Below are 19,225 nucleotides of genomic sequence, written 5' to 3'. Positions count from 1 at the left end.
ATATAAAAAAAAAAAAAAAACTCATCATCACTGGTCATTAGAGAAATGCAAATCAAAACCACAATGAGATACCATCTCATGCCAGTTATAATGGTGATGATTAAAAAGTCAGGAAACAACAGATGATGGAGAACTTGTGGAGAAACAGGAACGTTTTTACACTGTTGGGAGTGTAAATTAGTTCAACTGTTGTGGAAGACAGTGTGGTGATTCCTCAAGGATCTAGAACCAGAAATACCATTTGACCCAGCAATCCCATTACTGGATATATACCCAAAGGATTATAAATCATTCTACTATAAAGACACATGCACACATATGTGTATTGTGGCACTCTTCACAATAGCAAAGACTTGGAACCAACCCAAACGTCCATCAATGATAGACTGGATAAAGAAAATGTGGCACATACACACCATGGAATACTATGCAGCCATAAAAAAAGAATGAGTTAATGTCCTTTGCAGGGACATGGATGAAGCTGGAAACCATCATTCTCAGCAAACTAACACATGAACTGAAAACCAAACGCCGCATGTTCTCACTCATAAGTGGGAGGTGAACAATGAGAACACATGGACACAGGCAGGAGAACATCACACACCAGGGCCTGTCAGGGGGTGGGGTACTAGGGGAGGGATAGCACTAGGAGAAATACCTAATGTAGATGAAGGGGTGATGAATGCTACAAACCAACATGGCACGTGTATACCTATGTAACAAACCCACATTCTGCACATGTACCCCAGAACTTAAAGTATAATAAAAAAGTTATTATTCTTGCTGTACTTTATACAGATAATCAGGCCAAATATAATAAAGCAAATTGGTCATACTATGATTTGTCTTTATTAAAAATGGCACACTGGAGAGATAAAAAATATGTCTCAAGAAAAATGGTACACATGTTATTAGATTCTAGTCTCATCAGTTGTTTTTGAGTTTTTTCTACAATTTAGACTAACCCTGCTTATTCCTGCATACAACCAGCCATCTCTGGCCGCTGCTCAGAAGAAATAAGAGGGATGGATCTCACTTTTTCTTGGTACTGAAGAGTTATGTATTGCCCTGACCATACATACCTACACTTTCTGACTGAGCTCCTCTGTACCCTGAATGCAAGAGACCCAATAGTTAGGCAGCAATATTATTGCCCCTGTTCAGCCTGATGTTACAAAAGATGGATCTTCATCCCTCTCAAACCCTTAGGATTAAGGGTTCTCTTACAAAAGGGAGGGGGAAAATGTCAGAGGAGTTTGAATCAGAGTGACTCCATCTTAAGTAGTCGTTGGGTAAAATAAGGCTGAGACATTCTGGGTTGCATTCCCAGTAAGTTGCTCATTCTAATTCACAGGATTAGATAGGAGGTTGGCACAAGATACAGATCACAAAGACCTTGCTGATAAAACAGCATGCAGTAAAGAAGCCAGCTAAATCCCACCAAAAACCAAGATGGTGACGAGAGTGACCTCCGGTCATCCTCACTGATACACTCCCACCTGTGCCACGACAGCTTACAAATGCCATGGCAATGCCATAAAGTTATCCTATATGGTCTAAAAATGGAAGGAATACTCAGTTCCAAGAAATGTCAGAAAACTCATGAATAATCCACCCCTTGTTTAGTATATAATCAAGAAGTAACTGTAAAAATGGGCAACCAACAGCCCCTGGGGCTGCTCTGTCTATGGAGTAGCCATTCTTTATTCCTTTATTTTCTTAATAAACTCTCTTTCACTTACAAAATAAAAGTGTTACCACTTGTTGATAATTCACCTTGTCACCCAAGAGCTCTGATGGAGATGCACAAGGAAATTAGTGTTATTTTCATGCCTGCTAATACAACATCCATTCTGAACCCATGGATCAAAGACTAATTTCAACTTTCAAGTCTTACTTTAAAAATACATTTTGTAAGGCTATGGCCACCATACAGAATGACTCCTCTGGGATCTGGGCAAAGTAAATTGAAAACCTTCTGGAAAGGCTATACCATTACAGATATCATTAAGAACATTCATGATTCATGGGAAGAGGTCAAAAGATCAACATAAACAGAAGTTTGAAAAAGGTTGATTCCATTCCTCATGAATTGAGGGGTTCAAGATTTCAGTAGAGGAAGTAACTGCACATATGGTAGAAATAGTAAGATAACTAGAATTAGAAGTGGAGCCCAAAGATGACTGAATTGCTAAAATTTCATGATTAAACTTGAATGGATGAGGAGTTGATTCTTGTGGATGAGCAAAGAAAGTGGTTTATTGAGATGGGATTTACTCCTGGTGAAGATGCTGTGAACACTGTTGAAATAACAACAAGGGATTTCGAATATTGGATAAACTTAGTTGATAAAACAGTGATAGGGTTAGGGAGGATTAACTGTACTTTTAAAGAAGTACTATTGTGAGTCAAGTGCTATCAAGTCACATCATATGCCACAGAGAAATCTCATGAAAGGAAGGGTCAATCAGTGTGGCCAATTTCATTGTTGTCTTATTTTAAGAAATTTCCAGAGCCACCCCAATCTTTAGTAAACAAAATTCTGACTATTCAGCAGCCACCAACATCGAAGCAAGACCCTCCAGGAGAAAAAGAAGACTCGCTGAAAGCTCAAATAATTGTTAGCATTTTTTTTTTTAAGCAATTCAGTGTTTTTAATTAAGTCATTTACTTTGTTTTATTTAGACATAATGCTATCGCACACTTAATAGGCTATAGTATAGTATAAACATAATTTATATGTACTGGGAAATCAAAAAACTCATGTGACTCACATTATTGCAATTTTAGTTTTATTGCAGTGCTATGTAACCAAACTAAGCCATATTGCCAAGGTATGCCTTTATTAATTTCTCAGTGAAGCCTTCCCCATTAACATTATTTGGAACTGATTCACCATCCACTCTAAACTCTCAATTCTTTCCCTTTTGTTTGTCCCCCCATGGAATTTAAAAATGCTTGATTTTCCTTCTTCCTCTATTTATCAATCTACCTCTTCATTTATTAAATGTCTCTTATATCTGAAATTAAGCTTTATGAAACAAGAATATTTACTGTATCACGGCATATATTATTCATTATTAATTTATAATTAATATTAACAATATTTAATTAATAACTGATAATAAATAACAACTAAATTACTATTTAGTTAATAAAATGATATTATTATTAAATTAAAATAAAGCTCTTATGAAACAGAATATTTCTGTATCCACGTCCCTGAAGGTAAGAGTGCTTAATATATAAGATAGTCTCAATACATATTTGTTAATTGATTGAATAGATTAATCCTATCTTGTTACCAAGATCTTCCCATGTTTAAAAAATCATATAACATTTGTAATATTTTCATAGGATTCTAGTCAGTTATGTATCAAAATTAACTAAACTCCACTTTTCTTTCCATTTAGGACATTTTGAACTTTTTATTACTCTTTTCGTTAAGTCCTTGATGTTTAAGTTTTGGTATTAATAATTGCCTTAGGATGATCTTAGAAGCAGAATTCTCAGGTCAAATGGCATTAATATTTGAAACAGTTTGCCAACCTGCCCTTAAGAAACACTGATATAAATTTATACTTTCAACACAATGTATGAGGGTCCTCAATTTTCCACACTCTCAACAATGTTTATATCCATTTTCTTTTAAATTTGTCAAGCATACCCCTGCCCCTAACCTATGACGAAAACATGTCAATGTGAGAAATAAAGTGATGCTTAAATACTTTTCCACTTAACAATTTCACTTTACCTGAGTTGGATCAATCACAAAATCATTTACATATCCATTAATTAAAACTTGGTATAATAAGAAAAGACTGCTTTATAATGTAATATACCTAATTTAATTATTTCTTCATTAAACAATTCTACTGTGTTTTATTAGTCACACAACACTAAAGGATATACAATACACTGATTGTGGATGTACTATTTCCTTCTTTAATTTAGACTAATGAAAATGACTTTTGTCCCTCTTAAGTATATTCCAACAAACTTTACTTATAAATAAAACCATTTTCATATTTCTAAATAAAGATCTAAAATAATTTGAAATAAATACATGGTTATAACATGAGTTATTGAATGTCTTACAAGTTCCATAAATCCCATGAGATTATAATTATTCATGTATGCATCAATCTCAGTTCTTAACACTTTTATCTACAAATGTAAGATATCCAGTAATCAATTTTAATTTTCCAATAATTATATAGATAGAAAGATAACAATGTGCATTTTTAAGTTCTATGAGGCACAGCATTCTTTCTAGTAATATAATGACCCAAGTAATAAATATGCATATCATGCTCTCCAAATTAAGTCAGACAATCTTATAGTTTCATTTATGTGTACACATACGTATACATATAACAATACTAAATAATTTTATCTGACGTATAAGAAATTTTGCATCCAACCATTGCTATTAAAGCAAAACAAAATTACCAATGTTTAATAGAGAAATAATAGGGTAAAGAAACTTCTTTTCTTATTTTGTTACTAAGAACATTATGATATGAAAGGCCATCATTCATAAGATAAACATTGACCCACAGCATATAACAAATAGAATTATTATCACTGGATCTTTTGATTATAAAATGATTTTTTAAAAAGCAAATGATGTCATGTATTAGCTGTCTCTAGCAAAAGTTAGAGTCAAAATTACAAACAAAAGTGGTCTATTTTCATTTTAAAGCAAAAACAATATTAGTATGTATATATTAATATTAAAAAGAATAGACAATTCTTTGTCATATTGATCAAAAAAAAAACAAAGTAAAACTCTATTTAAAAATTAGGAACATATTTAGAGACTTGATAATATCACACTTGAATCTTGTCCTTGATTAGATCAATGTAACAGAGTATAGATCAAGGAAAGTTAATCTTCAATTACCAGAATACAGCATGACATTAATTGAACTGGCCCTGGGCACCTACTAAATCTATGTTAGAGCAATATTTTAGATGGTATGCCTTAAGGTAGCAGATTAAATTTAAAAGAATAATTCCATAATTACTACAATATCTACATGTCAGAGGATATAAAATTTCATATATCATGGTATCAGATAATAGCCTCAGAGGTCCATATGGCTTTTTCTAATGTGTTGATTATAGAGGCATGTGGGGTTTCTGTTACTATCCCTTTGAAGTATGGGCCACTTTAAGATGCAGGATAGCAAACTTCATGAATTACTGGTATTAACCAACGTGATAAGCTCTTTTCATTTCACAAGCTGTCTACTCTGCAGTCGTACAGTGACTTTGACAGTCACTATGTCTTTGACTTCCAAATAATAACTGTCTTCCAAATGAAGATATTCCCTTACCTCTCAAATTCTGTTAGAAGCTAGTGTTGGCTTAACGTTAAGAAGAAACATGTTTCATATTATGATAAGATCTTATACTTCAAAGGAGCTTCAAAGGTTCTGAAAATGACTTTGAAATATAGTTCTCATTAATCTTTTGTATTCTCATGAGGCAAGTAGGTGCCAAATATCTCAATTGTGAAAAATAGAAACTAATGAAAGAATTAGCTAATTTGCTTGCGCTATGCTAAATAATGAAGCAATGAAAAGTCTTTCAATCCTGGCACTTAACTGAAACTCTTACGTTGCATTCCATGTGTAAGAATTTTTATGCAAAGGAGAGTAAAGGAAGACAGACAAAAAATATCAGGAAATATGATACTCAACATAATCTACTTCATGAGACCCTGAGATTAATATTATTTCTTATTTAATTGATTGTGCTTGATGCTGGTGATGGTGCTGAAATTTCAAAGAACTTATTTCCCTGGGTAACCACATTTGAGTGTAGTCAGGGACATACTACAGGAGTTTGAATCCTACTTCACAGCAAAGCTAAAACCTCACAAAATCAACAATGGTGTAACAACTCAAGAGAAGAAAAAGAAAAGAAAAAGCGAAATTTCAACTTAAAATGGATCTATAGGCTGGCAATATGCCTGATTTTTAAAAGGCAGTGAGAAACAAAGCAAGCCTCTGGATCTCAGGCTGTCCAAGTATTATTTGCTGGATAAGTTATATTCTCCTGTTTTAGTTTTCATTAAAACTTTGGAAAAAAGAGTTTCTTCATTCTGTTTCATTTTTTTTCTCCATATTCTCATAAAATTCATTACAACAGTTTGGTTACTTAGTGGGAATACACTTGTAAATTACCGTTGAAAATGATTGTTCCTGTTCTCTATCTAGTTTTCCTGTGTAAAATAGCATAATAACTGACTTATCTTCATTTTCAGCAAAAGTTACTGCATTCATTTTTAGAACAAGAATGCTGTTACTGATAGCTAAGACTATCCAAATTTTAAAATTAAAATTATTTTGGAATTGTAAATGCTCAAATAAATGTTTATCTTTTATATAGTTGCTTTCTTTATATTTGGAAAAGAATAAAATAATTCTGTACAACTGGCTTGATGTATATCTTCTATATGACTGATTTTCCAAATGAGGGTAAAGTGCCTTTCTCCTCTAACAACTTTAGCATGTTATGAGTTCTGGTTTTTTTCCCTAATAGAATGCTGGATGACTTTATTAGCTTTAGTAAAAGTGGTAAAATTGTCTTTGGTAAAATTAAGAGACATAACCCACCCTCCCCCAAAGTCTTCTTACATTTGAAAAAATAACTTAAATCGTCCACTGAATAAGTATTTTCTCTTTTTGGTTTTTGTCCTACACACTTAAGAGAGGCACAGTAAATGCAAATGTGTGTTTACAATTACAGTAAGTCCTCACATAACATCATGGATGGGTTCTCAGAAACTGCGACTTTAAGCAAAACGATGTACAACACAGCAGGTCCTCAAATAATGTTGATTAAGTCAATGTTATTTTGTTAAAGCATGGATGAGAAAAATGGTTTGTTATAAATTATTTTGCTTAACTTTTCAGTCTCCACGAACCTATCAATAATTCTAGCTATTTTAATATGGAAACCTTAGAATTTTTTTTCCTGGTAGCTTTATAAGGACTATCTAGACTTACCTGGCCCATCAGTCATTTTTTCTAGGCACCGAGGAGTTGCACTAAGAAAAGAGGCATGTTTTCTTTTAGCCACTAAACTACGAGGTGGCATATATTTATGCTTAACTTGGGACATCTCATATGATTTGTGAACATCATAGCTGCCTGGCGCTGGAGTAACCTGAAAAAAATTTTCATAGATGAGCATAAATATATCTTATATTGAAAATATTCAAGAAGATATCAGATGGATGGTTACAGTAAGCAATGAGTAGAAAAATCCTAAAACTTTTATTAATTAAACATTAAAACTACAAACTTAAAAAAGAATTCTTAAATCTATGCCCGCCTAACAAAAATGTAAATTTACTTGCCAAAATTAAAGTAAAATAAACACAAGTATGAACTTTAGGATCATTTTCTTTAAAAAATAGCTTTCATGATATAAATCAAATATATTCAATTTAATCATGAAAATCAAATTGCTTACAAGAATGAGAACAATGATTACCTGTTTTCCTAAGCAGCAGAACTATTCCTGCTTTACTGTTCTAAGTGAACATACTTTACTTATTCTACAAAATGAGACTGCTTATTTCATTTTAATAATTACAATTAAGTTAGAAGGCTTCCTCTTTCATTATTTATAGTTCTTTATATGAACTGCAGTCATAGTAACATTTTTAATCAACATGAACCCACATGGATATTAATAAATATAATAATAATACTAAACTAAAAGAAATATGTGCCATATATTTGTTGGACAAGTAATACCTTAAACAATTAGCTAATTATCTCAGTGAAAACTTTTTAAAACTAATTTTCCTCAAATTATAGCATATTCCTTTGAAATCTGTTCACCTAGATTACGTATAAAGACCAAAACTTTTTAAGTGTTAATGATTTCCCAGTAGGCAGGAAAGTGTTACGGCGAGCATGTGGACTCTGGCACTAGATTTCCTAGGTTCCAAATATCTGCTGCTTACTAGCTATGTGACCTCAAGCAAGCCACTTACCCTCTGTGATCCTGAGTTTTTGCATATGTAAAGTGAGAAAAACGATCGTACTTATTTCATAATATTATTCTGAGGATTAAATGAGTTAAAATGAGTAATGTACTTAGCTTGGTACCTGTTTCTATAAAAGGGTTAAGTGAATCTTACTATTCTAGAAAAGTTAATTTCAATGCAAAAAAAAAAAAGGCTGAACAGTCAGGGTTTGAGCTAACAGGGAAGTATTTTAGTTTCAAATAAGTCAAACAAAATTGGATACTGAGAAAGCATACTTTTGAAGTCCCTCTAGGAGCCATATTTTAGAAAACATATTTTTTCTTGTTCCTTACATCCAAATTATCACAATCAAGCATATGCTAACATTATCTTCCACTTCCAAAGAATCACAAAATATGGTAAGGTCATGACTAGGGTAGGGGATTCTTACATGAAACCCCCACTTCTGGTTTGAGTCCCATGTTAAATATGAAATGTCATGATAGGTAAGTCATCTAAGAGATGCTGGAAACCATTTTCTTTTTGCCTTCATCAAGAGTATATACAGTAAGGGTAGGCGGAAAATAAGCAATAGAGGCAATATTTCCATAGATGATTTGTGTATCTTTTGGGGCTGCCTCTATAGTATGTGAAAAGAAACTGGAAGAGATTATAAAAACACAAAGAGATCCTGTGCATACAATATGCCCAGTGTAAACAGGAAAGCTTTGCAAAGATCTTGATTGTGCCTACTATCACTTTAGTTTTCTTATCAGAAGCCATTATTGTTCCCACTTCCCGTAACACCCTACCTGGTGTCAACATCTATTTCTTCTTCCAGTGCCTAGACTGGATATAATTGATAAGTTTGGCTACTGCCATACAGAAACTATTTTTTCAATAACTTGAAGCAAAGACAAGAAACTGCATCAGTGATCAGTATTCTTCAACAATAGTTTGTTCACACCTGGAAAAATTTGTCAAATTAGTTTCTTAAATTCAGTAGATTCACTGCCTCTCCTACTAATCCAATGTATATTACCCTTGTTCATAACAACCTCTACCTATGCATATTTATTCTTCTCTGAAATTTATTCCCTGCTTGTGTACTTTACTGATGTTCCTTCCTCTTTCTACTCATCTTAAATTCCCATTTTATTTGACCAAGAGATTAACATTTCAAGTAAATATCCTAAGCTGATGATTAATAGGACAAATCTGAAATTCTGTCTAGTAACAATAATTTAAACAATACCTATATACTGTATAGTACCTTAAATCAGTTGAATATCATATTGGGGAAATAGTATTTGTAGATGAGATCATCAAATTTGTTGGTGATTCTTTATACATCACAGAAAATAAAGAAGGGACATGAAGAATGGATATAATAGACATTTCTCATGGTTTTTTTTCTTTTTGGCTTATTGCATGACTTTTTTCTCATGCCAATATTTAAATCCTGTTCTTGCATTTGGGAAACTCCACATTATACAGCAGAGAATCTGGGTCCCAACACAAAAGCTAAAAATGTCTGGCTCTCATCTTCCTGGCCTCATTTTTTAGGTAGAACATGAATCCTTGTCCTAGGCTTAGTGTCCTGACGTCCTCATCCGGAAAACAAAAGCCCTACCCTAAAATAACATAAAGAAGCATAAAATTTGTGTAATTAATGTGCATATAATTCTTAAAATGTTTTCTGATACATAAGGAGTACCAGTGTTGGCTTTCATTGCTATCATCATTGCCATTGGTATTATTATCTTTATTAGGTATAGGACTACGTGAACCCCTCAGTAATATCTCCCTTGCCTGAATAGAGATGCTAATGGGATATTAAAAGGGAAGTCTCTAGTATTTTAAGCTACAAACAAATCAAAAGTAGTTAAGTTGTTGAGAATCACATAAAGACAATGTTCCAGGAAGTGTAAAAAAAATTCACTGGTTTCAACTACTTTAAAGGAAGGTGGGTCAGCCTGTTTGTATTTTGGCAAAACCATCTCACACACCTTCTGAATTTATTCATTTCTGTCAAGTCAAAGTCCCTATAAAATTCTACATGCTCAATACCCATGCAACAACTCACTTAAAACTCAAGCCTAACTGACCTGTAACCCCATAGACCAAAAGATTAACATTTCTTGGTCTGATTTCATACAAATTCAGAATTTGTATGAAAAGGATTCAGCATTTCCAACTGAATGAAATTGGAAAAATTCTGAATATGTATGAAACCAGGAGGTTTGAAACCTCCTGGTTTCATACAAATTCAGTTTTCCCAGAATCAAGAGGTTTCAGGAGGTATGAAACCACCTAATTTCATACACATTCAGAATTTTTCCAATTTCACCGAATGTTCCCTGCTATTTTGACATATGAAATTACATATACTCTCTGATCTCAGACATGTGAAACTGCATGTAGGCTTTGATCTTCAAAAACCTTGGTTACAAAACATCAACAAGTAAAGCCCTCAGCCACAGAAAGGAATGGAGCATTCAATCCCTAAATTGTCTCCCATATTGTAGCACTTTGCAAATAAAGATTGACCTTAAGTTTTAGCCTCAGAATAAAGTTTTCCTTTACCATGCTGTGGTAAAAGATCTGGAAATATTTTTACTTCATATTCACCTTGAATCATAGTTTTACTAAATATAGAATTTTTGCTTGCAATTTGTTACTCTCAGCCTTTTGCATGTCACTTCACTAATTTCTGACCTCCACTGATTCTGATGAGAAGTCTACAATTAGTGATATTGTTTCCACTACATAAGTTTCCTTTTTCTTGTTGCTTTCAAGATGTTACCTTTGTTCTCTTTCACTAGTTTGACTATAATGTGTGTACGTGTGAGTTCTCCTTAAATATATTCTACTTGGAGTTCACTTAACTTCCTGGATTCATAGATTAGTGTTTTTTTTTATTATATTTGGAGAGATTTCAGCAATTATGTCTTCAAATATTTTTCTGCTCCTTTCTTTTTCACCTCTCCTTCTGGGACTTTTATTATCTATATGCTGAAATACTTGACATTGACCCACAGGTCTCAAACTACTTATACTGTTCAATCTTGTTCTCTGTTTCTCGTATTCAATGATTTCTATTGATCTATCTCTCAGTTCATTAGTTATGTCTTCTGCCCTCTCAAATCTCCTGAGCTCAGTTAGTAAATTTTTTGTTTATGTTTTTGTACTTTACAACTTTAGAATTATTTTCATTCTTTTGTTTGTTTCTTTGCTTGCTTCTATTATCTATTGAAATTCTCTATTGGCTCACTGCTAGCATGTTTTTCTTTAATTATTGAATCATAAGTTCCATTAATTTTTTGAAAAAAAATTTTAATAGCTGATATTTACATATCTAATAAGTTTTGGTTGAAAAGTAGACATTTTAAGATAAGATAGCAACTCTGGATTTTTTTTTTTCTTTAATGAGATTTGTTGTCCATTTCACCTAAGTTTTCAAATTTCAAATTTGTTAATAATGCAAACTGTTTGCTTTTTGCTTCAGAATCTGTAGAGATGTCCTTTTCATTTCTGAAATTTGTCATTTAAGCCATTTCTCATTTTTTCTTATTAAGTAACATTATAAGGTGGTTTATTCTATTTGATCTCTTTGGAATAGATTTATCTAAATATATAGGTTTATCTTTACATTTGAATTTGTTTCTTTCTTCTTAAAGTTATTTATGTCAGTATTTGCTTTGCATATATGTGGAACCGTGCATACAACCTTAAATTATCATATTATTCTGGTTAATTAAACATTTTAAAAATATTGACCGACCATGACCGTTTACTTCTAAATTGCTTTTTGTTTTAACATATTTTATCTAGAATCAAAATAGCTACTCCCAGATTTCCACCAATGAGTAAGTTTTGATAAACCATTACTGATAAACAGTTAAGTTTTGATAAACCTTGGCATTAAATTTCAGAAATAGTAAAATTTTTAAATTATTGTTTGAAAGATATCAGAGATTGGTAATAATAGGAGGATTTTGTGCTCAATTCCAAAAGTAGAAGAGACTTTCCTATGTAAATTGAGATTACAAGCTGTGTTCCATTCCTGTGGGCATTTACTAAGTCTGGGCAAGGGCTAAAGACTGGTATTGTCACAGATTATTCAAAGAGAAAAAGGAATTTGTGGAGCGTTTGAAAGTCACATAGTATAGCATGACTATGAGAGAATACAGGCTGAGAGAAGGGAGCCTGAACTTCTGAACCTGAACCTCAGCCTAAACTCAGAGGAGCCTGAACTCATCATCACTGATTCTTTACTATGAAATATTTACTGAATACTGAAGCAGGCAAAAGCATAGAGGTCTGGACTGGAAAGACAGAGTAAAATCTCTAGTAATCTAGTGATGCCTAGGAGACAACATCACACTAGAGCTATGACTGACAACAAATACAAGTTTATTCCTCAAGATAGTTGTCATATTTTGAATCTAAATGGTATACAAAGCTAAAGTTGAAAACACTGAAGGGTTGAATATGCAGGAAAGAAGGGAAAGGGAACTTCAGACTCTCAATCAAAAAACCAGGAAGGCAACCGGGCGCCGTGGCTCACACCTGTAATCCCAGCACTTTGGGAGGCCGAGGCGGGTGGATCACGAGGTCAGGAGTTCGAGACCAGCCTGATCAACATGGTGAAACCCTGTCTCTACTAAAATACAAAATTAGCCAGGCATGGTGGCACGTGCCTGTAGTCCCAGCTACTCAGGAGGCTGAGGCAGGAGAATCACTTGAACCCAGGAGGCGGAGATTGCAGTGAGCCGAGATTGTGCCACTGCACTCCAGCTTGGCAGCAGTGTGAAACTCTGTCTCAAAAAAAAAAAAAAGGCAACATGGAGGGCACAGGACCACGAAGGCAGAGTGAAATATCAGTCTTTGCTTAGGAGACAAACTTACTAGAAAGAAAAGCCTGCAACAATATGCAGTAGGTCTAATAGCAAGAGGTATGTGAAAGAAATTCATACAATACACTAGAGTTAAAATTCTGAGCAATTAAACCAGAACTACTTCCTCTTTCAAGTTACGAAATAAATGTTCTTCCATTTCTGTGCATGTATATCTTATAACTTGTTCTAGCTGTTATTTCGTAGTTAAGTATATTCTAGTCTAAAATTTTATTTCAAATTCCTAAATACATAATTTTAAGTCACATATAACTTCTTTTACAATGAAGCTTGTCATTATCATTGAAGTGACTTAAGAAGACTTCAAACTTTCAATCAAAACTTTCAAGCAAAATCTTTAATCAAATATATATGGTGAAAAACTTTATAGGCTATAAATATAGTTATGTTTGCCTAAATATTCAGATAACTTTGTTTAAGCAATTTGCCAATCTGCTTATCCAAATTGCTTAAATTTGGTTCTATAAAGAAGAAAGGCATTTCAGATGATAATCAAATTATCTTTGTTTTACATGTTGCAAATTATAACTACTAATGTCATCTTTGCCATTTTAAGCATCTCTAATATTCATCATTGTAAACATATGCCTTGTAAAATACATGACTTAGAAAGGAACGTGTTATTTTGATAGGAAAAAATATTTTAATATAGATATAAAATTATAGTATTAATTGTAAGCAATAGGTAAAAATTGAAAATACTGACTGGGTGAGGGAGAAAGGACAAAATGAAGGAAGGTGAACAAGATGGAGCAGTACCTGTTGTTTCTGGGTTCTTCATCACCAACTTACCCGCGTGCGGGAAAATGTAGCCCGCCCCTAGAAGATGCAGATCAACCAAGCATGCGCCAGGTGACGTCAATCCGAAGAGATCAAAACTTACCCGGCCATGCCTATGGAGACACCCCTATCATGCCCTTATCCCACCCACTGCCCTCCCTCTTCCAGTACCAATGCATAAAAGTCCGCCTCCGGCAGGAGCTGGCGTGACTTCTTGGGCCCCCGCATTCGTGGACCGGGGAACCTCACCCCAGAGCGTCCGTGCAACTTCCCTGGCCCCCCTACACCTGAGGACCAGAGAACCTCGCCTGAGAGTGTGTGCATATTTGCAATAAAGGGCTGCCGCTTTCTTATGTACTTTGGCCTCATGTTTAATTACTTAGCTCTCCTAAATTAAGTTACATAAAATTAAATTAAGACACTGACTTTATTTCCATCCTCTCCTGGTACACTGGAAAAGACCATTTAGGCCAATGTTGTTTTATGAAAGGAATTAGAATTGCCTGGAAAACATGATACTTCAAAGCTCAGTAAAAAATAACAAAAAGTACTGATAGTCAAAATCACATAGGCAATAACACAATGGACTTAACCTAGTTCCTGCAACATAACATTATGCTAGTCATATTTGAATCACAAAGTTTCAGTTGTGTTCTGGACATTTGCACTTCATTATCCTCAGATAGCCTTAAAATAAAACTTATTATCTTCCCTTACCTCCAGCTACCAAACGATGTTTCTTTCCTCACTGACTTACAAAAAAATTCTATGTTTAGCCAAGCCTAAAAATACAAAGCTGGCTTTTACTTTTGTTCACCTTTCTCTCGCATACCTAAAAATGACCAAGGTTATATCTATTGTAACCTCTCTCACCTTAGACTTTTCTGTCCTTCACTACCACAAAGATCCTGGCATGGGCTCCAAAATACTTATTCCTCGGCAGTTGGACTACCTGCCTATTTTAGCTTTAGTTCTTTTAGTCCACAACTATTTGCATGCTAGTAGCCAATAAATTATTGTACTAAAAATGACATAAACCTGCTAAAAACCCCCACTGGCTCCCCAGTGCCTATGGGAAAAAAATTCAGGAAACTCTCCTTGGCATCCAAAGCTTCTTTTCAATTTGAAGGCAAATTTACAACTGTAAAAGCCAGTTCAAGTAGAATCTCTTTCATTAAGCATTCTCAAGAACCCTAGCTAGAAGTGATATCTTACTCTTCTGAATTCTTTTATTATTCATTATTTGCATAAATACATAAACATAAATAACACACTGAACAAATATATTATATATATTTGAACATTTACTACTTTGTTTATATAAGGGCAAGAAGTAGATAAAACTGTCTGATGAGAAGGAAGACAAAATTTCCTCAGATAAGATTCAATTTACCCTTCAAATTTATGGAGTAATTTTTCTATTAGTCTCTCAAATTAGTGAAACTTGAAGTAGGAATCTAGGGATATACAAGCTCCATATCATCCAGTATTTAGGTACTTTCATGTCTTTTGCTGCATCGTATTTAGGTTGTGACCCTCATCCTTATATTCTCTCAAGATATTGACTGTAGGTCCTGTCATAATGTTTTATTTCAAAATAAAGCAGAGAAAGGGTAAAAGCAAAATTGTTTAACAACTATAAAAGTCTTTTCTGAAGTCTTTTCTGAAAGCCTAAGCTAGTAACTTCTGCTTTCTTTGCATTGGTTAAAAGTGTGCCAAATAACCACCCTCAAGCTGCAAGGGAACCCTGAAAAAGTAGTTGCTTTACCTGGACACATTGTTATTCTAAATAAAATTGAGTTCTGTTAGCAAGAAAGAAAGAACAAATGAATACTGAGTAAGAAACTAATAATCTCAGTCATAATAGCTCTCTGTTTTTGAGGTCATTAGAACTGTAAAAAGTTAACTCACTTCAGAAACTATGTGTAATATTGAATTAACTTTGTCAAAAGCTTTCTGACCATGGTTTATTCATTCCCTTTAGTCTCTAATTCTTGTTAATCCTTTGAGTCTCAAATCTTCCCTGAATTCATTAGCTCTTTCAGCTCTGATATGCTCTCACAATACAAAACTTTTAACTTTGCAACAGTTATTACATTTGCAATTAAACAAGTCTCTAATTACTTGTTTAATATCACCCATCACCATAGGAATGAGAGAGCTCCTTGAGTGTTCAGAAAACCTCTATTTTGCATATCATTTTATCTCCCAGAATGGCAAATGTCTTTGCAAACAGTAAGTGATTGACACATATTTTTTAATCAATGAATGAATATGTGAGTTATGAGTGTGTGAATGAGTCTAACAGTATCTAACAGAATGAGTCTACCTTGAGGCTTTCTTTTTGTTTAGCCTTGTTGTTGAGTTCTTCCATAACAGTAGGGCTGACACTATGCCTTTAAAGTATTTTCAACCCATACAATGCTTAAATTTACCTCAAATGTAATCAGTTCTATATTCTTTATTTAGCAAAGCCTAAAATACAAAGCTAGCTTTTCTTTTGTTCACCTTTCTGTGTTGTATAAATATTTTTCAAATACTGCTTTCGCTAAGGATGTTCCTGCTTCTAATAAAGGTAGATATAATTTATAATCTCAGAAATGATATAGAAGTAGGAATATGTCCATTAAAACTTTGATCAAGGACTAACTTTCACAAAATCATTACAGAGTGTCTCCACGTAGTTAAATTTGATTAATATTTAATGTGAGAAGCATTTTCTTCTCTTTGCTATCAAAAAGTAGACTTTGACTTTTAATGCTTAAGTTTTCATGACCACCTTTGACATTAGTTTTATAGAAAAAAAATGTGCATCTCAGCATATTAAAGTAAAATACAAGAACAGAAACGGCCTATATAACCTTTCTCTTCCTGCAAATGCTAATGCTACTGAGGCAGAGAATAAGCAGATTATCGCCAATTATAATAGATCTAATTGACATAATATCCATTCTTCAGAGTTCCACTTTTAGTCTAAAAGTTAATTATTTTGTAATGTTGAATGTAAAGACAGAGAAATTCTTTAAAAAGGACATAATTGCTCCTAGTACCAGTTGAACAGATTTGGATATGGCATTAAAAATCACCTTGATAAACTTGAAGTAAATTTTGAACATAAGTTGTGAGAGATGTGTGAATTTAAACAGCAGAGTTAGGAAAATTATTCATTAACCCTAGAGAAATGTCTACAAGTAAGATTCTAATCAATTTATGTTCATACTTTTTAAAATCAAATGAATCTTAACATCATCTACTTTGGTTCAGTATGGCAAGAAACATCCCTTGTACATAAATAGAAATCATTTTAAGGTAGTGCTACTAAAATACCACAGAACTTGAAGTCAGAATTGCTGGGTTATATTTATAGCCTTATTATTAACTTTTAAAAGGCCCTCAAGAACCTCACCTGCTCATTTACACCCCCCACCATGAAGTATGTGGAAGGTCACTGTGCACAAGGCATTTCTCTGTATTCTTTATCCTGTGAGATTGTCAGTGAGACGAATTGTAGAACTACTCATATTTGGAACCTGCCTCCACCATAGTAAGGGTAATGGTGGGCAGGATGGTCCAGCCTTTCTTTCCTAAGCTACAAATATCTCAACATCTCATTACCCACTTCAAAAACAATTATGTAGTTATATTTAGACAGAGAATAGTAATGGTGAAAACAGGGAGAAATACACTATGCATAAGGTAAAGAGAAAGGAGAAAAATCAAGATGAGTAAGACAAGGTATGGAACAACAAGAAAAGAACATTGTCTAGACAGAGACGTATAGATCCCTGATAATATTCACCATACTCCCAAGGTAACTATGTTTTCCATGTTATGACACATAGATTGTAGATCTTAATAGAAAAAGGCAAATTGCACATTTGAATTGCAGAAAATCTAATTATGCTACCCTAATGTTCCTATAAATAAATATATTTTCTAATGAATGAAATATATTTTCAATACTCCCATCTGCTGCCAGATTTATAGTGCTTATGTGACATCAAAAAATTGTAAAAGTTCATGTATACTTTTGAAACAAACCTGCATGTTCTGCACATGTATCCCAGAACTTAAAGTAAAATAAAAAATTTTAAAAGAATATCGAAAAAAAATTGTGCAAGTTAGCTTACATTTCATGTCAAATTTAATAACACATTTTTTAGTGACACTAAATGTTTCTTGATTAAATAAACAAAAAAAGAAGAAGAAAGCATTCAATAAAAAGACTCCAAGGGCGCTATTACTATTTTCCACCATCACATTTAAAAGCTATAGTTATTTAAAACAACCAAAATACTTTTAACTTTATATGAATCAAAAACAGATCATTTAAAAAAAATGTGTGAATATTCTTACTTCCTCCTTCCCTTCTCTTGGAGAATTTGGTAGGCTGTTTCCCCTGTTGTATAAACAAAATGCTATGGAAGTGATACTGTTTTTATTTTTTTATTTAGAAACTGGGTCTCATTCTCTCACCCAGGCTGGAGTGTAGTGACATGATCATAGTTCACTGCATCTTCAAGCTCCTGGGCTTGAGAGCTCCTCCCCCCTCAGCCTCTTGAGTAGCTGGAACTACAAGCACATGCCACCATGCCTAACTAATTTGGGGCTTTTTGTGGGGAATTTTGTGTGTTTTTTGTTGTTATTTGTTTTTTAAATATAACATCTCGTCATCTTTCCCAGGCTGGTCAGCCTCCTGAGTAGCTGGAACTACAAGCACATGCTACCATGCCTAACTGATTTGGGGCTTTTTGTGGGGAATTTTGTGTGTTTTTTGTTGTTGTTTATTTGTTTTTTAAATATAACATCTCGTCATCTTTCCCAGGCTGGTCTTGAACTCCTGGGCTCAAGTGATCCTCCTGCCTTGGTTTGCCAAAGTGCTGGGATTATAGGTGTGAGCCACTATTCTTAAATGCTACTCTATTTTAGTATCTGCCTATCAGCCTAACAACAAACATTTATGGTCTTTCTTATGCACTGGAGTTAATGTCTACCAGTAGTAAAGGTTATGGCCTCTGAAGCTGTGTTTCTGGGATCAAGCCCTGAGTCAACATTTTTGCTGGCCATATAACCATATAACCATGGTCAAATTATATGTCTCAATTTTCTCATCTGTAAAATGGGTCTAATAATAATAATAGCTTCTATCTTCTTGGGTTATAAAGATTAAATGAGTTAATATTTGTAGCACACAAGGCACATAAATAAGCACTACTTAAACTTTAGTTATTATTAAATAATAATATAATGCATCATATATAATTTATATAATATGTATAATTATTATACCTCATTTATTTCATTCTTTATTTACACTAGTAAATATACATTCAATTAAAAGTATTTTTAAAAACATGGGGATCAGGGAATAAAACAGACACGAGAAACATAGCAAAGTACAAAATGGCAGGTATCAAGGTATCAATTCTACCATATCAATAATGACATTACATGTGAATGTATTACACAGTCCAAACAAAAGGCAGGTACCGGTTTTATTAGATTTTTTTTTCTTTTCATTAACTTTTTTTTTTTT

At 33.4% G+C, this 19,225-nt stretch overlaps 1 protein-coding gene across 2 annotated transcripts in view; it reads right to left on the bottom strand.

Annotated features, from left to right (window-relative positions):
- The window catches only part of STPG2 (sperm tail PG-rich repeat containing 2), a 669,788-nt gene that overhangs the window by 396,626 nt on the left and 253,937 nt on the right, over nucleotides 1-19,225 (bottom strand). For both annotated transcript variants that reach the window (XM_017875498.1, XM_017875499.1), the window contains exon 11: nucleotides 7,020-7,179. In XM_017875498.1, the coding sequence (XP_017730987.1) occupies nucleotides 7,020-7,179 (160 nt within the window). The remainder of the gene's footprint in view (nucleotides 1-7,019; nucleotides 7,180-19,225) is intronic.

This window comes from Rhinopithecus bieti, unplaced genomic scaffold (assembly GCF_001698545.2).
Source record: "Rhinopithecus bieti isolate Rb0 unplaced genomic scaffold, ASM169854v2 scaffold_6708, whole genome shotgun sequence".
NCBI classification, from domain to species: domain Eukaryota; kingdom Metazoa; phylum Chordata; class Mammalia; order Primates; family Cercopithecidae; genus Rhinopithecus; species Rhinopithecus bieti.
The sequence above is the reverse complement of the archived record's forward strand: the minus strand, read 5'-3'. Positions and strand labels throughout refer to the sequence as shown.